The sequence below is a fragment of the Dipodomys spectabilis genome, unplaced genomic scaffold (assembly GCF_019054845.1).
Source record: "Dipodomys spectabilis isolate Male_0828 unplaced genomic scaffold, ASM1905484v1 ptg000188l, whole genome shotgun sequence".
NCBI classification, from domain to species: domain Eukaryota; kingdom Metazoa; phylum Chordata; class Mammalia; order Rodentia; family Heteromyidae; genus Dipodomys; species Dipodomys spectabilis.
In genome coordinates this window covers 4,044,327-4,064,934 of record NW_024870865.1, presented here as the reverse complement: position 1 = coordinate 4,064,934, position 20,608 = coordinate 4,044,327, and the positions used below count along the sequence as shown (strand labels likewise).

Genomic DNA, 20,608 nt, shown 5'->3' with positions numbered 1-20,608 from the left:
TCCTGAGCAGCTAGGATGAGAGGTGTGGGCCGCCAGCACCCCACTCATTCCTACTTCATAACTAAGGACTCTGCTGAATATACCAGTCTTTGGGAAGAGGCTTCCTTAATATCTCTTCTTCGTGGTGGGTCTTCCCTGAGTAAGGAGAGAGTCCCTGGCAGGGAGTGACAGCTGGCAGGTTTGCAGAGTGCCAGCTCCAGACTGGCAGCCCCATCTCCCCCTAGATCTTCCTCCGGTGTCGACAGCCGGCCAGCTACCGTACCCGAACAAACACACCGGCTCCGATCCTGCAGGACCGGTGCCCATGTCCTGCTATGGTCCCCAATTCCCACCCATGCTTCTCAGTCTGCACCCACAACGGAGTGACCTTTCCTCTACTTGTGCCCCTCGTCCCTAACCTTCCAGAACTTTGTAGAAATTCCCATTGTCATGAGCCCCTTCCTCCCTGCCTCCACCCCATGAATCCGTGGTTTATACATTTCTATCACCACCCAATAAAGCAGCCTTGCACACAAGTCAGGATTGGACCAGCCCAATCATTTCAGGAAAAATAATTTTTTTTCAGGGGGTCGTTACTGGGGTTAAACGCTTACCTGTCGCTCTCATTTGGCTGGTGCTCTACCACCTGAGCCACAGCTCCAGTCCAGCTTTTTGCTGGTTATTTTAAAGGTGACGTCTCATGGACTTTTCTGTAGGATGGCTTCCAACTGCAATCCTCCAGATCTCAGCCTCCTGAGTAGCTAGGATTACAGTGAGCCACCCATGCCCAGCTGAGCTTTTTCACTCAAGGCTGGCTCTCTACCCCTTGAGTCATACCTCCATGTCTGGCTTTTTGGTGGTTAATTGGACATAAGAGTCTCATGGCCTTTCCTGCCTGGCATGACTTCAAACCATGGTCCTCAGATCTCAACCTTCTGAGTTGCTAAGATTACAGGCATGCGCTACTGGTGCCTGACCAAGACATGCTTTGCTTCTTTTCTTTTGTCGGTCGTGAGGCTTGAACTCTGGGCCTGGGCACTGTCCCTCAGCTCTTTAGCTCAAGGTGAGCGCTCTACCACTTGAGCCACAGCACCACTTCTAGAGATAAGAATATCACGGACTTTCCTGCCCAGGATGGCTTTGAATCTCGATCCTCAGATCTCAGCCTCCTGAGCAGCTAGAATGACAGGCGTGAGCCACCAGCACCCAGCCAAGAAATGCTTTTCCTAATCACCAGAGCCCCCAAAGAGAAACAAGACAAACGTTTAAAACCTGCTTTAGATGAGCCAAGCCCCATCCTGCCAGTCACAGGAAGGACAGAAAGAACAGATCCAAGCCTGATCCTGCACCAGGGAGCCGGGGGGAGGGGAGGGCTGTAGGCATGGGCAGGGGCCACCTCTCCACCACAGCACCCTGAATGCAGGGAGGGACACTTCTCCCACACACACCTGCCCTGGGGCCCAGGCCTACGGAGTCTGGGAAATGCTGACCACATGTTGACTGTTCAGGAGGCTGAGATCTGAGGAAGCCAATCCAGGCAGGAAAATCCCACTCTTATCTTCAATAAACTACCAAAAAGCCAGAAATGGAGCTGTGGTTCAAGTGGTGAAGTGCTGGCTTTGAGCACAAAGAAGCTCAGGGACAGCGTCCAGGTCCTGAGTTCAACTCCCCGGACTGGCACCAAAAAGAAAAGAGGGAAGAAATGCTGAGAACAGCACGCAAACCACGTGGGCCCAGGCGCTCTGCCCGGCCCCTTCTGCCGCGTGACTCGGCTGCCCCGTCCCTCGGTGCCACCTGTGGCTGCCGCCACCCAGGGAGACACCCGAGGACCCGGGACATTACCTGGTCGGGATCTGGGAGTCCTCGCGAGACTGGCCGTCCCTCCCAGCCTGAGGGCGCTGCTCCTCCAGGGATGGGAGGTCCTGCCAGCGGCCTGGGGAGCAGAGCTGCGGGAGGAGAAGCCAGGGGTGGGACCGGTGCGTCCCGATGGGCCGGGGATTGCCGTTTCTATGGAGACGGGGCTGCAGAGCATCTACCTCCATCCCCACATAGAGACCTGGGAGCAAGAGCTGGAGTCCTAAGGCCTTCTGGGAGGATTCAATGGAGCCCTGACCCAACCCACCCCCCAACACCTGAGGGGAGGGGAGGGGAGGGGAGGGGAGGGGAGGGTCACCTGGTGGGGGTCTTGGAGTCCTGCGGGCTGGTGTCGCTGGGGCCAGGGAGGGGAGGCCGCTGGCAAACATTGTCCTTTTCTGCCGTGCCTTGGGGAGAGGGCCAGAGGGGGCTTCAGATTCAGAACTGGCATCCGGGAGCCCCCAGTCTGCAGAACAGACGCCACCCCAAGCCCGAGGCGTGGGGGAGCAGTGAGTTCGCGCCTTCCTGGCCCTCACTGCCCCTGGGGTCGGGCAGCTGGGTTTGCTGGGGGGGGTCACTCTCCTCATCTCAGCATCTGTGACCAGGGACCGGGACCAGCAGCAGCCCTCCCCCCCCCCAGGGTACTGGGGTGCCAGGCCGGACTAGCCCTCCACTGTACCCCTCCAGCCACACAGACCTGCTCGGGGTAAACACGGCCCAAGCCACGCCTGTCACATCCAACTTCCTTACAAAGCTAGCTGAGCCAGGCACTGGTGGCTCATATCTAGAATCCAAGCTGCTTCGGAGGCTGAGATTGGAGGGCCGAGGTTCAAATCCAGCCCGGGCAGGAAAGTCTCTGAGACTCTCATCTCCAATAAACTACTCAGAAAAGGCCAGATGTGGTGCTGTGGCTCCAGTGGTAGAGTGCTAGCCTTGAGCACGCGCACTCGTGCGCGTGCGCACACACACACACACGCACACACACACACACACACACTCAAGGACAGTGCCCAGGGCCCGAGTTCAAGCCCCAGGACTAGCACCAAAAAAAAAAAAAGTTAGCTGGAAAGGCCCTCAAGCCTTCAAGTCCCAAGACCCCCTTTTGCAGGTGGAGACGGAGGCCCAAGGGGTGGGGTAGGAACAGAACCCACAGATACAAACTGCAAAGTCCCAGGAAGCCGAGGAGCAGACCAGAGCTCTCCACCCAATCCCTGCCCGCCAGGCGCCAGGCTTTGGCTGCCCCGTGGCCAGTGCTCATCTGTGATCAGGAGTCCCCTGGGGGGGGGGGGTAGGGGACCCCACCCAGCCTCAGCTCCACCCAGCTTTCTGTGGGACCAGCTTCTCTGCCGGGTACTGATCAGATAGTTGGGGTGTGACAGACTCAGGGGCACACTGCCCTCTGCTGTCCATCCTGGGTGGGAGATGCTCACCCTGAGCAAATGCCCACGTGTGTTCTGTGTCTCGTGTGTGTGTGTGTGTGTGTGTGTGTGTTTGCGCGCGCACGCTCTGAGCAGCCACAGGTGAGGATGTGACTTCCAGAACAGGGACGGACCCTCGAGGAAGCAGCACTGGAACACAGAGCTAAAGTGCGTATGATCAACTAAGTGGACGGGAAGGGGAGCGTGCTCCTGAGGGCGGCAGCAGCATGTGCAAAGGCCCTGTGGCAGGGAGAAGCACAGGCAGATCCGGGAGAGCCGGAGAGGGAAGGCTGGGGCAGACCGCGTCAGCGGCTCCGCTCCCAGGAAGGCGGGGGGGGGGGGGGGGGGGGGACACCCCTCCCCCGAGCGCTGCCCCGGGCCGGCCGCCCCGGCTCCCGCCTGGAATCCCGGCCGCAGGAGGCTGAGGTCTGGAGGCTGGCTGGGAGGCAGACTCTCCCGGATGACCAGCCACAAGCAAGGCGGGGCGCCCTGGCTCGGGAAGCCGGGGGTCCCGAGTTCAAACCCCACGAGCGCGACACGAGCAAGAGCCAGTCTCTGAAAGCCGAGGGGAGGAAGCCATGCGGGGGCCCGGCGGGGGCCGTGGGCGCGAGCGGGTGGATGCGCGCATGCGCGTGCCGGGAGGGGCTGGCGAGACCGTGTCCGCGGCGCAGGCGCACAGCGTGTGGGCGTGGCGGAAGGGGGTCGGTGGGGACTGGCGTGGGCTGGCTGCGGCAGGGCGGCGGGCGATGCGCCGGGCTGGGGCTGGTGAGCCACGTCCGGTCCTTTTGTGCTCTGTGTCCTGGGCCGGGGCACCTGTGACCGCCCCCTGCCCCCCCCTTTGAACTGTCAGAAGCACAGAGAGGGCGGGAACCTGCCTGAGGTCACACAGCAAGTGGAGAAAGGAAGGCCAGTCCCTCGGCCTGCAGCTGGGAGCGCCGTGGCTGGGACCCTCACACTGAACGCCGACCCCTCCAGCCGGGCCTGGCCGGGCAGGGCGGCGCGGGGCCGGCTGGCGGCTCACCTGGGACCTGGACCACCAGCCCCGCAGGGCAGACGGAGTGAGGGGAGCAGCGGGCGCAGGAGTTGGTGGCCGAGGTGGTACAGAACATGCCAGGGCGGCACTCGCAGACGCGGGAGGAGTTCCCAACGCAGGGCGCCTTCTCCACAAGGTCATCTGAAGGACACGCGGGTCAGGGGAAGGAGTCAGAGAGTGAGGGACAGGGGTCGGGGGCCACCCAAGACTTGCTCAGAGCTGCGTGGCCTTCCCGTGGGCAGGGCACCTGGCACCCTCCGGCTTTCTTTTCTTTTGTTAGTTGTGGGGCTTGAACTCTGGGCCTGGGTGCTGTCCCTCAGCTCTTCAGCTCAAGGCTAGCGCTCTACCACTTGAGCCACAGGGCCAACTTCCGGCTTTTTTCTTTTTGCTTATGTGGTGCTGAGGAATCGAACCCAGGGCCTCCTGCGTGCAAGGCAAGCGCTCTACCACTGAGCCACCTTCCCAGCCCCTAAAGTGTTAATTTTTGTAGCTTTTTTTTTTTCCCCAGGGCTGAGGACCAAACCCAGGGCCTTCCGCGCGCTGAGCGGGCGCCCTTCCGCTGGGCTAAACCCCCAGCCCCTAAAGTGTTAATTTTTTAATGCACAAAGGATCTGAATAAGCCAGGAGTAGGTGGCTCACGCCTGTCATCCTAGCTACTCAGGAGGCTGAGACTTGAGGATCATGGTTCAAAGCCAGCCTGGGCAGGAAAGACCATGAGACTCCTATCTCCAATAAACCACTAGAAAATCAGAAGTGGCACTATGGCTCAAGTGGTAGAGCGCTCGCCTTGAGCTGAAGAGCTGAGGGACAGCGCCCAGGCCCAGAGTTAAGCCCCACAGCCGACAAAAAAAAAGAGAGTGGCGCTTAGAAGAAAATAGGTCATTGTGGGTATGGCCTTAGAGCGGAAATTGGGCTTATAGCTCCTTCCTGTTTCTTCTCTGCTTCCTGGCTGCCATGAGGGAAATAGGCTTCTTCCTCCATAGGCACTTCCCATGATGCACTGAGGCAAATGAGCATGGCCTGGCACCTCTGAAAGCATGAGACAAAGCCAGTCTTTTGCTGGGCACTGGTGCTCACGCCGGTCATCCCAGCTACTCAGGAGGCTGAGATCTGAGGATCATGATTCACAGCCAGCCCGGGCAGGAAAATTTGTAAGATTCTTTTTTTTTTTTTTGCGTCTGGCTGTGGGGCCTGAACTCTGGGCCTGGGCGCTGTCCCTCAGCTCTTCAGCTCAAGACTAGTGCTCTACCACTTGAGCCACAGCACCACTTCCGGCTTTTTTCTTTTTTGCTTATGTGGTGCTGAGGAATCGAACCCAGGGCCTCATGCTTGCAAGACAAGCACTCTACCACTGAGCCACCTTCCCAGCCCCAAAGTTTGTAAGATTCTTGTCTCCAGTTAACCACCAGAAAACAGGAAGTAGCACTGTGGCTCAGGTGGTAGAGCGCTAGCCTTGAGCTGGAGAGCTGAGGGACAGCGCGCAGGCCCAGAGTTCAAGCCCCAGGACTGATTTTTTTTTTTTTTTTTTTTTTTTAAGAATAAACCCTAAATGGGAGCCTTCAGGAAACACACTACATCTCAGAAAAGTATTGGGCTGGAGGTGTGGTTCCAGTTGGAGAACACCTGCCCAGCAAAGTGTTTGAAGTCCTGCGGTCCGGAGTTCAAATCCCGGCACCACACACACACCCAAAATACAGAGCCAGAAGATCACACTTTCAGAAAGATAAACTGAGTCTCCTGGGAGCCAGGTCAGAGTTTAAGCCCACCAAAACCCCAGGCTCCTCACCGGAGTCCCCCCAAGCCCTTGGGAAGGGGATCCCCGAGAACAGCCCCTTACCTCTCAAACAGCTGACACAGGCCGTGCAGCGGCCCGCCTCATTCAGGTAGTAATCGGGCTCACACTGCTTCCTGCAGTCCGCAGACCTCTGCGGGCAGGGCCTCAACGGGGACCAGCCTGGGAAAAGAAGCAGAGAAGTGCCAGGCCAGGCCACTGAGGGAGAGACCTTGCCCACCCGCCACCTGCCATCTCTGAGCCCCTCCCAGCTCCCGCTACAACCCCTAAGTGTGTCTGTCAGCTCGTGTGCTAGAGATGGGGGGGGGGGGGGGCTGGGATTCCGGAGCAGCTAGTTCAGTCCACTGAGGGCTCATGGGCAATTCTGATGCCTTCATTCACAGTAAATCAGCGGTAAGGCCCATCTCCTAGCCTTGTTGACCAGATTGAAGAGACTGTGTGTGTGGCTTATGTAAAAAGCCTCCAGTAAGCACTTGCTGGGCCCTGGCTGTCATTATTCTTGGCAGGGATCCTGTTCTCTGCAGGAATTGGGGGGCAATGGGAGCCATGGCCCCAAGGACCCTAACCCAGGCTGACTGAGAACCACGCAAAGCACAATACCTGCCCCACCCTACCGGGACAGGAGCGGCAGATGCTGAGGGTAGGTGAAGGGGTCGTGGGTACCTAGGATGGCTTTGGGGACTCCCCTGCCCCCCACATTCTGTCCTGCCACATGCTTGCGGGCAGGTGCTCCCCACAGTTTGCTACCAAGTCACAACACATGACCCAGGAGGGCCAATCAGCGTGGCCCATCCCTTTCTGCGTTGGGATGAGTACGTGGCCCTACAGGCTAATCAGAGCACTCCACTTTATTTTTTTGCCAGTCCTGGGGCTTGAACTCAGGGCCTGGGCGCTGTCCCTGAGTTTCTTTGGCTCAAGGCTAGCACTCTACCACTTGAGCCACAGCGCCACTTCGGGCTTTTTCTATGTATGTGGTACTGAGGAATGAAGAGATTCTTATCTCTAATTAACCAGCAAAAAGCCAGAATTAGAGGTGTGGCTCAAATGGTAAAGCACTAGCCTTCAACAGAAAAGCTAAGCAAATGCAAGAGATCCTGGGTTTAAGCTCCAGTTTCAGCATCTGCACACACACAAAATTGTTAAATAAGAAGATAGAAACTGGGTGCAGGTGGCTCACGCCTGTAATTCTAGCTACTCAGGAGGCTGAGATCTGAGGATCATGGTTCAAAGCCAGCCCAGGATGGAAAGTCTGTGATGTTTATCTCCAATAAACCACCAGAAAACCAGAAGTAGCACTGTGGCTCAAGTGGTAGAGCACTTGCCTTGAGCTGAAGAGCTGAGGGATAGCACCCAGGCCCAGAATTCAAGCCTCATGACTAACAAAAACAAAAAGAAAAAGTTCTCTCAAATGGCTCATAACTGTAATCCCAGCTACTCAGGAGGCTAAGATCTGAGGATCAAGGTTCACAGCCAGCCAGGGTAGGAAACTCTGTGAGACTTTTTTTTTTTTTTTTTGGTCATGGGGCTTGAACTCTGGGCCTGGGCGCTGTCCCTCAGCTCTTCAGCTCAAGGTAGTGCTCTACCACTTGAGCCACAGCGCCGCTTCCAGCTTTTTCTATTTATGTGGTAAAACCCAGAGACTCATGCATGCAAGGCAAGCACTCTACCACTGAGCCACCTTCCCAGCCCATCTGTGAGACTCATCTCCAATGAACCACCAAAAGAATGGAGCTGGTAAAGTGCTAGCCTGGAGCGAAAAAGCTAAGGGACAGCACCCAGGCCCTGAGTTCAAGTCCCACGTCTGGCACCAGTGAGCATGCATGCGGACACGCGCGCGCGCGCGCGCACACACACACACACACACACACACACACGCATTCTAGGCCTGGGTGAAGAGGATTTGAAGAAGTCTGAGCTTGTCAAACCCCAAAATCTCCCAACTTCCTTCCTCCACCAACCCACCTACGTACAACCGTGCCACCCAGGAGCGCTGATGGCAGAGAGCAGACAAAATGTCACAAATTTCCGTATGAGACAGAAGGAGGGTTTTTGGTTTTCCTCTGCGGCTTGCTGGGAAGCATGGGGTCAATAAAACTCCAGCAAAAGGCCCCACCCAGCGTGCAGGCCCGGTGCCGCTCAGCCGTCTCCTGCACTGGGCCTGGCGTGGGGCTGAGAGGAAGCGAGGCCCCTCCCTCCCTCCCTAAGTCCCAGCTTCCAAGTAGAGAGAGCTGGGGTGGGAGGGGACAAGGAGGACAGGAAAGAAGTAGAAAGCAGAGAGTGCCTGATTTTTCTCCCTGTGGCTAGTATATTTTTCTTTACAAACATTTTTTCCTTGTGCCCATTCTGGGGCTTGAACTCAGGCCCTGGTTGCTTTCCCTGAGTTTTATGCTCAAGGCAAGCACTATATCCTTGAGCCACAGCTCCACTTCCTGTTTTCTGGTGGTTTATTGGAGATAAGAGGCCCAGGGACTTTCCTGCCTGGGCTGGCTTTGAACCATGATCCTCAGATCTCAGCCTCCTGAGTAGCTAGGATGACAGGTGTAAATCACTGGTACTAGCATTCCTAAAATCCTTGCTTCTGACACTGTCATAAACTCAGCCCTGAGGCCCAGACAGCGCCTCCTGGCCCCTGCTCTTCTGAGCCAGTCTTCCCCAGAATCTGACACATTCAGGATGGTCCTGGGAAACCTGCAACCAATCACTTTGACTTCTGGCTCCCGGGGTCCCCACCTACCCCCTGCCCCATAACCAGAACCTGAGGACCAACACCCGCCACATGCCAACCCTGGCTCCCTTCTCACCCGAAGGACAGCGGTAACAGCACTTCCCCGAAGCCTGGTCATGGTAGAAGCTGGGGTCTCCGGCACAACTGGACTTCTGGGATGGCTCCTGGAGGGTCAGAGAAGCTGGTGAGAAACCAGACGGATCCTAGACACCCATCCCCCTCCAGACTGCAGCCTGGAGACCTTGGTGGTCACCAGTGTCAAGGACAGGCCTGAGATTTGGCTCATATTACAGAAGATAAATCAGGATGAGAATTGTGTGTGTGTGTGTGTGTGTGTGTACACTAGTCCTCAGGCTTGAACTCAGAGCCCGTGTGCTGTCCCGAGCATTTTTGCTCAAGGCTAACACTCTACCATTTGAACCACAGCTCTACTTCCAGCTTTTTGGTAGTTTTTTTTTTTTTTGTCGGTCGTGGGGCTTGAACTCTGGGCCTGGGCGCTGTCCCTCAGCTCTTCAGCTCAAAGCGAGAGCTCTACCACTTGAGCTACAGCGCCACTTCCGGTTTTCTGGTGGTTTATTGGAGATAGGAGTCTTACAGTCTCTCCTGCCCAGGCTGGCTTTGAACCGCAATCCTCAGATCTCAGCCTCCTGAGTAGCTAGGATTACAGGCGTGAGCCACCAGCGCCCAGCTTTTTTGGTAGTTTTTATTGGAGATAAAGAGTCTCATACTTTCCCACCTGGGCTGGCTTTCAACTGTGATCCTCAGATCTCAGCCTCCTCAGTAGCTAAAATTACAGGTGTGAGCCACTAGCTCCCAGCTTACTTTTTTTTTTTTTTTTTTGGTCGGTCATGGGGCCTGAACTCTGGGCCTGGGCGCTGTCCCTCATCCGGCTAGCACTCTACCACTTGAGCCACAGTGGCACTTCCAGTTTTTTCTGCTTATGTGGTGCTGAGGACTCGAACCCAGGACCTCATGCATGCAAGGCAAGCACTCTACCACTGAGCCACCTTCCAGCCTCTCCCAGCCTACTTTTAAAGTAGCTGTACAAAAGGGTTTCAGTTCTACAAGTTGGATTATGAGTTGTGTAAGCTAGACAGCCCTTGCCCTGAGTTCTTCACAAAGCCAGGCCCAGCCGCGGTTGTCTCCTCCCACCAGTCCCAGCTACAACAGAGTCCAGATACAAGTTTCGGTCTCACGCTGGTCCTAGTGTATGATCTCAAGGTGCCAACTATAAAATGTATTGTCTCTGCCCCAAGATGTTTCCCATGGCTACAGGACAGCTGTAAGATATACTGGTTTTGCTACATGCTAGATACAGAATGTACGGCCTCTGAGCTGGGACGTGTTCCCTGGCTGCCAGCCAGCTATAGAACGTCCTGCCCTGGCTGGCTGCCATCTCCAGGGTCCAGCTGTGAGGACAAAGATTTCCTGCCCCAGGCCCTTTCTTCTGCCCTCAGACTCCTGACACTCTATCTACCTCTAAGGCTGCGAGAGCAGTTTGCTACTCTCTATCCCGCAAGACGAAGCCTGTCAGCCTCTGGCTGACATTAAACGCTTCTTTCTCGTAGGTGACTGTGTGTCGGAGTGGTTTTCTGGGTTGACGCTTACAAGTACAATGCATTTTGATCAGTTACTTCTTCCATCTTTTTCTCCTACCTTTCCCTCTCCCATCCCTACCCTCAAGTTACATGGCTCAAACTGTACATAATGTTCATTGAATACAGCAACTGCTCCACCCAACTGCGCCCCTCTCTTTGACCACCCCTCAGCGCGTTGTTTTGTTTTGAGACAAAGTCTCACTGTGTTGCTCAGGCTGACATGGTTAATCTATGAGATGTCTACACAGCTGGGCACTGGTGGCTCACGCCTGTAATCCTAGCTACTTAGAAGACTGAGATCTGAGGATCACAGTTCAAAGCCAACCTAAGCAGGAAAGACTGTGAGACAATTATCGCCAATTAACCACCAGACAACCAGAAGTGGAGCCGTGGCTCAAAGGGACAGCCTTGCTAGCCTTGAGCAAAAGAGCTCAGGGACATTGCCCAGGCACTGAGTTTAAGGCTCATGATGAACAACAAAAGAGATGTCTACATATAAAAATCATGCAGCACTGGGTGCTAGTAGCTCACACCTGTAATCATCACTACTCAGGAGGCTGAGATCTGAGGACAGTAGTTCAAAGCCAGCCCAGGCAGTAAGGACCATGAAACTCTAATCTCCAATTAATTACCAAAATTCACGTGGAGCTGTGGCTTGAAGAGTAGAGTGATAGCCTTGAGTGCAAAAGGGACAGTGTCAAGGTCCTGAGTTCAAATCCTGGCACTGGAGCACGCATGCACGCATGTGCACTGACACACACACACACACATACATGCTGAAATATTTAAGGGTAAAGGTTTAAATGTTTTTAAGCTATCTCCCAAATTGTTTAGCAAAATAAAAAGTAGCCATAATAATTTGTGTATTTATAGAGAGAGATCAAGAAGCGAAGCCAGCGCAACAAACCACAAATGTAATGCTGGCGCCGGAAGGGCACCAGTGCCGAGGGTAGGTGGCGGGTCCAACCACTGTGTATCTGTGGCTGGCCACTAGGGGGTGCCATCTTGCTGCTGTCCCTGGGGAGTGTGGGCTCTCCTCCCTGTCCTTCCCAGCTCCACGAAAGAAGAAATAAAGAACTAGGGGCCCTATTTCCACGTGGGGTTTCTGGAGGAAGTGGCCAGGGGCCGAGGCTTGGGGGTCCCCGGGCCATTCCAGAACAGTAGGTAGGGCCTAGGTGTGAGGAGGGGCCCACAGCTGAGCCTCAGACACCAAGCACCTCCCCAGCCCCCCAACTCCCACCCGACACCCCCACTGGGGTGGGACTGGGGACAAAGGGTGGTCTCTGAACCCAGCAGCCCCTCAGGCCCGTTACCATGGGAACCCTGCTCCACAGGCCGAGGGTCTGCTCCAAAACCACATTGGTGGCCTGCTCAGGATCTGAGTGTGGCCAGCTGACCCTCGACCTCGACCCAAAGGGTCTGCCACCCAGAACTGTCGTCTGAAGACATCAGGGTACCCACCGCCCATGAACTAGTAGCCTCACCCTGAACCCCATGCTGACAGCCCTCTATGTGGCCACCCAAACAGGCCCAAGGCCCAGCACCCCACACACCGCCCGGCTCTCCCCTGCGGTCTCCCTGTCTATCATGCTGACCCCCGCCCCACGCCTTCTTCCCACCCTAAGGGCCCTTCTTTCGCCCATCCTGGCTTTGGGCAGACATGGTAGCCTCTGTGGCAGCTGGAGATTCGAACTTCAGAACTTCAGCCACCCACCACCCCATCTGCACGGCCCAGACGCTGGATGGGCCACAAGTACCCTCCCCCACCCCCCTAGCCCAAGAAAGACGCAGCTGGGTCTTGGCTGTGGCACCTACTTGGCAGGAAAGAAGGATCAGAATGGGAGGAGTGGGTGGGGGGTAGCCCGGGGACTGGAGGGGGGCTTTTGGGCGGGGTTTCCCCCGCAGGTTCGAGCGAAGCAAGGTGTGTGCAAGGATGCGGGACTGTAGGTACAGGGGCTGAGCCCCAATCTCGGCTCCATCAAGATGAAAAGAAACCTCGCGTCTCTAGGCCTTCTATTTGTAGGTTCGTTTGGTTTTCCCTGTTAGACCTGGTAAATTTCACTTTCAAAAAGTCCCACCTGGTCTCAAGCAGCACAAGGGAAAATCAAATCAAATAACATAAAACAGGCTAGGCCACACCTGTGGAGGGCGGGGTGGGGAAGGAGAGCAAGGCATAAAGCCAAAAGCAAAATCCCCAAAGAGTCCAGAGCTGGTGTACAGTCAAAGTGAGCTCTCTTCCCATCCACAGCGACCCCCCCTCCCCCGCCTGCCCTCTGCCTGCCAGTTACTCCAGGCCCAGGATCACGACCAGCAGCCACAATGGCATATCATCGGGGACCTTGCTAGATACGCCATCCAGGCCTCCCACTCCAGCCTGGCTAATTGAGGGTTTAATTAAATAAACGGTTGCCAGGGCTGGGAAGGTGGCTCAGTGGTAGAGCGCTTGCCTTGCATGCCTGAGGCCCTGGGTTGGATTCCTCAGCACCACATAAGCAGAAAAAGCTGGAAATGGTGCTGTGGCTCAAGTGGTAGAGTGCTAGGCTTGAGCTGAAGAGCTGAGGAATAGCACCCAGGCCCAGAGTTCAGGCCCCACGACCAGCAAATAAATAAATAGGAGCCAAATAGGAGTTGAATAAGCAACCCAGGGAGTCTTGCAAGCTTTAAAGTTCAAGAACTACCAGAAAGGAGAAGCAATGCAGGAGAATGGGATCTGAAGGATCACAGTTCAGAGCCAGCCCTGGGCAAAAAAGTCTGCAAGACTCCAAAAAAGCCAAGCTGGAGGCATGGCTCAAGTGGTAGAGTGCCAGGCAGAAGGTCCTAAGTTCAAACCCAGAGTTAGAAGACAACAATTTTACTTCTGGCGGGAAAAGTCATTCTAACAGCTATCACCTCATTTCACAGATGGAGAAACTGAGACACTGGGGGGAAGTTACAAAATTTGCCTAGGGCCTTGTTACAACCAGGATTTGGACACCCATTTGCCCACGGTCTTACCACCAGACTCTGCTCCCGGAGTGAGGGGTGGGGGGTGGGGAGCGCTGCATCTAGCGCTCAGAAACCATGGCCCCCTTCCCTCCGCCCCGCCCTGCTCCAGGCTGCTTTGTGAATTGTTTTCTTGCCTCCGGCTCCCACCTGCTGTTTCACCTGGAGACCTGGAGTTTCACCCCAAATCTGTCAGCTTATCCACCATTCCAGGCCACCTGGGAGTGATCCTGGCTGGCCAAGGGACTCCTTCTCTCCAGTTAACCACCCAAAAGCTGAAAGTGAGCCGTGGCTCAAGTGGGAGAGTGCCATCCCTGAGCAAAGAAGCAAAGAAAGAGTGTGAAGCCCTGAGTTCAAGCCCTACTAGTAACACACACACACACACACACACACAAAGAAGACAGAAGAAAAACTTGGAGAGCTGGGAAATGAATTATGAAAATGACAGAAGCAAGGTCATTTTGATTCTGGGCTGCCAGTAGTCAAGATGGAGGGCAGGGCCTGAGCCCAGAAGGCCAGGTCACCTCCAGAAGTGGAAAAGGCAAGAAATGGAGTCTGGCTAGGCACCAGTGGCTCACACCTGTAATCCTAGCTACCCAGGAGAATGAATACTAAAGATCATGGTTCAAAGCCAGCCCAGGCAGGAATGTCCATAAGGCTTTTTTTTTTTTTTGGATCCAGTCATGGGGTCTGAACTCTGGGCCTGGGCGCTGTCCCTCAGCTCTTCAGCTCAAGGCTAGCGCTCTACCATTTGAGCCACAGCGCCACTTCCGGTTTTTTCTGCTTATGTGGTGCTGAGGAATTGAACCCAGGGCCTCTTGCATGTGAGGCAAGCACTCTACCACTGAGCCACCTTCCCAGCCCAAGACTTTTTTTTTTTTTGTCGGTCCTGTGGCTTGAACTCAGGGCCTAGGCACTATCCCTGAGCTTCTTTTGCTCAAGGTTAGCACTACCACTTGAACCACAATGCCACTTCTGGCTTTTTTTTTTTTTTTTTTTTTTGTCGGTCGTGGGGCTTGAACTCTGGGTCTAGGAGCTGTTCCTCAGCTCTTCAGCTAAAGGCGAGCGCTCTACCACTTGAGCCACAGCGCCACCTCTGGTTTTCTGGTAGTTTATTGGAGATAAGAGTCTCAGGGACTTTTCTGCCCTGGCTGGCTTTGAACTGCGATCCTCAGACCTCAGCCTCCTGAGTGGCTAGGATTACAGGCGTGAGCCACTGGTGCCCAGCATACTTTGGCTTTTTCTTTTTCTTTTTTTTTTTTGGGGGGGGGGTCCAGTTGTGGGGCCTGAACTCTGGGCCTGGGTGCTGTCCCTCAGCTCTTCAGCTCAAGGCTAGCGCTCTACCACTTGAGCCACAGCGCCACTTCCGGCTTTTTCTGCTTATGTGGTGCTGAGGAATGGAACCCAGGGCCTCATGCATGCAAGGCAAGGACTCTACCACTGAGCCACCTTCCCAGCCCCCTCCATGAAACTCTTATCTCCAGTTAACCACCAGAAAACAAAGTGGCACTGTGGTTCAAAGTGGTAGAGCACTAGCCTTGAGCAAAAGACCTCAGGGATAGTGCCCAGGCCCAAAGTTCAAGCCCTACAAATGGGAAAGAAAGAAAGAAAGGAAGAAAGAAAGGAAGGAAAGAAAGGAAGGAAAGGAAGGAAGGAAGGAAAGAAAGAAGAAAAAAGAAAGAAAGAAAGAAAGAAAGAAAGAAAGAAAGAAAGAAAGAAAGAAAGAAAGAAAGAGAGCGGAGGGAGGGAGGGAGGTTGGGAGGGAGGAAAGGAAGGAAGGAAGGAAGGAAGGAAGGAAGGAAGGAAGGGAGGGAGGGAGGGAGGGAGGGAGGGAAGGAGGGAAGAAAGAAAGAAAAACTAACTCTGCCCCACACCTCCAGAGGAACCAGCCCTGTTGGCATTTTGGTTTTAGCCTGCTGACAATCACTTTGGATTTAAGTATTACAGAACAAGAGGGAAATAATTTGTGGTTGGGCATGGTGATGTAGACCTATAATCCCAGCACTGGGGAAGCAGAGAGCCAAAGTTCTACATAGCAAGACCCTGTCTCAGAGAGAGAAAGAGAGAAGGACTTCACATTGTTTTAAACAAGTAAGTCTGGGGTAATGACAGCTACTATGGGAAACAACAAGGAGAAGAAGCTAGCGGCTCTGCGAGAGTGTGGAGATAATTGTATGCATGTCCCCCAGAAGGAAGTGAGGTCCTCAGAGTAGGTGTTAAAAAGAAAAGGCCCAGTGCGAGGTCCCTGGGGTGTTGCCCTGGCAAGGATTAATGTAGCTCTTTTTTTCAGTTGGTCATAGGGCTTGAACCCAGAGCCTACCCACTGTCCCTGAGCTCTTTTGCTAAAGGATAGGATACTACCACTTTGAACCATGGCACCACTTCCAGTTTTCTGATGCTTAGTTGGAGAAAAGAGTCTCACGGACTTTCTTGCCTGGGCTGGCTTTGAACTTGGATCCTCAGGTCTCCGCCTCCTGAATGCTAGGAGTACAGGTGTGGGCCACCAGCATGTGACTAATATAGTTCTATTTAGGCCTCTGGCTAGTTCTCCAGAGAGCAAGGCTGAGCCTGAATCTCCCCGATTGCTCATCTCACCACATCCTCTCTCCTGCATATTCTGACCGTGATGACGTCTGCCATGTGGTGGCACAGCCAGGTGGGGAGGACTCGCAAGGGGCAGATGAGGCCACCCAATTCTAGGCTTCCATCTTCCAAAACTGGCTGAAACCAACTTCTTTGCTTTGCAAAGTGTCCAGCCTCGTGCATTTTGTTACTGCAGCAACAAAACAAAATGGATATGGCCCTCGTCCAGCAACGAAACAGGAGCCAGGCCCCGGATTAGGCAAGTGAGGCCAAGCACCAGCCAGGTGTAGATGTTAAGTTCCATGAGGATGGCTTCCATAACAGGCCCATCAGAAACATGCCATTAAAACAAAACAAAATCAGGAGCCAGTGGCCTGCGCCTCCTGAGTAGCTAGGATCTAAGGATGACGGTTCAAAGCCAGCCTGGGCAGGAAAGGCCATGAAACTCTTATCTCCAATAAACCACCGGAAAACCAGAAGTGGCGCTGCGGCTCAAGTGGTAGAGCGCTCACCTTGAGCTGAAGAGCTGAGGGACAGCACCCAGGCCCAGAGTTCAAGCCCCAACCCTCCCCCCCCCCAAAAAAAAAGCACCTAGGGAATTAATTCATAAAGAAAACTCTTTTAGATGATGACAGAAACGTTGCTGAACCACAAGGGAAAAGCAGAATGTTCTATGTCAAGAGATAAGCCAATGTGGGGACTCACAGCAGGCTCTTACAGAACGTGTGTACTTCCTCTTACTGCTGGACGGTGGCGGTGGCGAGGATGACAGCAGGAAGAGAGAGGCGGGCACCAGCGAGGGCAGCAGGGGGCAGGGATGGGGAGGGGCGGGATGTGAGGGAGGGGGATGCACAGGGAGCCCTCCGCGGATGGTGGACTGGATATGGGAGCAGAAGGAGGTGAGGCTCAAGTCTCAGGGCCAAAGAGAGGCAGAGTGTGTGACCTAGCAGCAGGTCTGTACTTGACTGCCCTTTCCCAAACAGCGTGTCATCCGATTCTAACTCTGCAGAAAACAAAACAAAGCAAAAGAAAAAAAAAGTGCATGGGGGATTCCACATTGGCGGTTTTGTTTTATTTTTATTCTTTTTTTTTTTGTCAGTTGTGGGGCCTGAACTCTGGTCCTGGATGCTGTCCCTGTGCTCTTCAGCTCAAGGCTGGCACTCTACCACTTGAGCCACAGCACCACTTCTGGTTTTTTCTGCTTATGTGGTGCTGAAGAATCGAATCCTGGGCCTCATGCATGCAAGGCAAGCGCTCTACCACTGAGCCACCTCCCAGCCCTTATTTTATTTTATTTTTGTCAGTCCTTGGGCTTGAACTCTGGGCCTGGTGCTCTCTGCCTTCTCTCACTGAGGCCACACAGACCACCCCCCGTGTCCCCGAGCACCTCAGGGGCCCCGACTCCCCAGGCTGGACGCTCTTCTGCTCCTTTTCCGTCCCGTGTGCGACCATGTCAGGAGCTGTCCTGTTTCCCCACTCGGCGTGGCTGAGTGGGGCCAGAAAGTACAGCGGCTCGGTGCCAGTGGTCCACACCTGTAAGCTTAACTGCTCAGGAGAGTGAGGTATCAGATCCGCAGTTTGAAGCCAGGGGGGCAGGAAAATCTGTGAGACTCTTATCTCCAGTGAACCACCAAAAAGCTGGAAGTTGATCTGTGCTCATATGTAGAATGCCAGCCATGAAAAATAAGCTCAAGGACAGTGCCCAGGCCTTGAGTTCACGCCCCAGTATAGACAGACAGACAGGCACACACACACTCACACACACACATACATGAATCACAAGTACTCAGAAGCCGGCTGAGGTCAGTTATGAGTGGGAGCCTTGGCCTCTTCCAGTAAGGGGCCCCAGTCCCAGCAGGGCTGTACCCTGCTCCAGGGCGCTCCTGACACCCCAGCCTCGCCTCCACCTCGATGAGCAGCCACTGTTTGGGGTTTCTAGACAAGTTTTTCAGGTGGAAACTCCAACAGGAAGCCCTGGCCTACAGAACCCTGCCCACAGACTCCACCCACTGAGCTCTAAGCCCCGCCCCCCAGTGCACCAGCCCTCTAAGACCTCTCCGCCCTCCCCACCCACTGAGCTCAAGGCCCCGCCCATGGCCCCGCCCACACCCACTGTCCCTGAAGCCACGCCCACAGCCCCAACCCACAGAGCCCGCCCGATCCCCAAGATTATCAGAGGCATGAAGCTGGGATGCGGGGAGTTACAGAGGTCATCAGAAGGATGATGCCCTGCCCCTTCCTGGGATCCCTGGGTGAAGAAGATGGCCCTGTGGGGAAATAACTCTTTTCTCTGGATGTGCACCACAGTGATCCTGGGCATGTTACAAAAACAGGGACCAGGCTGGGAAGGTGGCTCAGTGGTAGAGCGCTGGCCTTGCATGCATGAGGCCCTGGGTTCTATTCCTTAGCACCACATAAGCAGAAAAAGCCAGAAGTGGCGCTGTGGCTCAAGTGATAGAGTGCTAGCCTTGAGCTGAAGAGCTGAGGGACAGTGCCCAGGCCCACAGTTCAAAACCCATGACTAACAAAAACAAAAAACAGGGACCATTCAATTCTTTCTCAGAAAAGAAGGCATTTACTGCAAAATGGGAGCCTTTTGAAAAAGGCAGATGGAGGGTGTGTGTGTGTGTGCGTGTGTGTGTGTGCGTGTGTGTGTGTGTGTGTGTGTGTGTATGTGTGTGTGTTCAGTCTTAGGGCTTGAACTAGTGACTTGGGCTGTTCCTGAGCTCCTTTGCTCAAGGCTAGCACTTTACCACTTTGAGTCAGAGCGCCACTTCCGGTTTTCTGGTAGCTCCACTCCCAGCCTTTTGCTTGTTAACTGGAGATAAAGAGGCTCTCAGAATTTGTCTGTCCAGGCTGGCTTCCGATCTTGATCCTCAGATCTCAGCCTCCTGCGTAGCTAAAGTTACAAGTGTGAGCCACCAGTGCCTATCCAGACAGAGTTTTTTTTTTTTGTTTTTTTTTTTTTAAAGACTGGAAATTCAAGTCCTGACTTAAGATTTCTCTTTTTTTTTTTTTTTGGGTCCGGTCATGGGGCCTGAACTCTGGGCCTGGGCGCTGTCCCTCAGCTCTTCAGCTCAAGGCTAGCACTCTACCACTTGAGCCACAACACCACTTCCGGCTTTTTTCTTTTTGCTTTATGTGATGCTTAGGAATCGAACCCAGGGCCTCTGGCATGCAAGGCATGCACTCTACCACTGAGCCACCTTCCCAGCCTTGAGATTTCTTTTTAATAAGTATTACTCTATTCCTAAACCTTCACTTGGAAAACCAGAGGGAACAGAGACGGCATCATGCAGGGTAGGCAACTCAGCCAAACACCACCCAGACCTTTGCTCCATGGGGATTGGGAGGGGGGGGGTGCTTAGCTTCCTAGGCAATGAGGAAATACAAATTAAAACCAGGACACATGCTATCTCCCTTATCTCTTCACACAAAGTAGAAACTCTGATATGACCAATGGAATATGGGTTAAAAGAGGGAGATCACTACCAGCACCCTGGAAGGCAATCTGGCCCTGGCTTTCCTTCCAGTGTGGGACAGCAAAGAGATGAACCAATACACAGCCGTGGTGGGAGCTTCATCTCAAGTTCATGATGCACCATCCGTTCAGCCTGGGCTGTCTCCTCTGCAGGCCCCTGGGCTCGGCCTGGCTTGGCAGTTCTGTTGAATAGCTGAGTCTCTCTCCCTGCCCACCGCCTACTTGACTGGCTGCTAGAAGGTGCTAAGTTTTCCTAATTAAATTTCCCAAACTCAGGCCACCCACCAGGAACAAATGCCCACCACAGGCCTCAGGCCCTCAGCCGGCACCCCTGGCCACCGGGCTGCCCCAACACCTGCCCCTTCCCCCCCCCACACACACCTGGCCACGGGCAGCAGGTGGACAGCTGAGGTAGGGACCAGGGGCCAGCAGCGCCAAGAGCCGGGCCAAGCCAGACTCCCATCTTCTGATGAAGGGGACCCACCTCTCACGCATAGGACCCCACCAGCCTCCCCTGATCTGCCTGGGGACCCGAGACAGGCTCAGTTCAGCCAAGATGAATGAATGAATGAATGAGTGAATGGATGAGTTCCCCAGATCTGCCCCCTCCAGTCCACCTCCCCGCGGTGGACAGCTGCGTGTTCAAGCGCCCCAGATCGTCCCACCCGGGGGCCCCATCCCGCTGCGCGCTCGTGTCCGCCCCCCACCCCCCCCCCACGCGCCCCAGACCCACTCTCCGCGCCCCCACCCCGTCCTGCCACCCCGTACCTGCGGGAAGGCCCGGAGCGTCCCCAGGAGCAGCAGGGGCACCGCGGGGAGGAGGGCGCGCATCTCGGCCGGGACCGGCGCTGGGCAGGGCCGGCAGCCCGCGCCCCGCCGGGAAGCCCGGCGCCCACGTGCCGTCCCGGCGCTCGGAGCGGCCGCCGGACACCTCGCCGGCACCCAGCCGCACGCTATGAAGTCGCCGCAGAGCTGGCTGCCCACGGAGGGCTCAGCCTTCCTCCCCCGCCTGCGGGCGCAGCACGAAGGCGGCAAACACGTGCGGAGACCAGAGCTGCCCCAGGACCCTGCGACACTCCCCGGGCGGTTTGAATGACCCGCCCCCCACTGGGGCGGGAAGAGCCTCCCAGCCTGGACCTGGAGGTGGGGCTCCCGAGATGCCC

General features: G+C 55.1%; 1 protein-coding gene across 1 annotated transcript in view; it reads right to left on the bottom strand.

The window, feature by feature from the left end:
• Positions 1-20,318, bottom strand: part of Tnfrsf8 (TNF receptor superfamily member 8) — a 37,564-nt gene extending 17,246 nt beyond the window's left edge. The window contains exons 1-4 of the mRNA XM_042695705.1: positions 20,214-20,318; positions 8,878-8,965; positions 6,122-6,238; positions 4,273-4,425 (exon numbers count right to left, since the gene is read on the bottom strand). Coding sequence (XP_042551639.1) covers positions 4,273-4,425; positions 6,122-6,238; positions 8,878-8,965; positions 20,214-20,276 — 421 coding nt within the window. The 5' untranslated portion in view covers positions 20,277-20,318. The remainder of the gene's footprint in view (positions 1-4,272; positions 4,426-6,121; positions 6,239-8,877; positions 8,966-20,213) is intronic.
• Between the last annotated feature and the right edge of the window lie 290 nt (positions 20,319-20,608).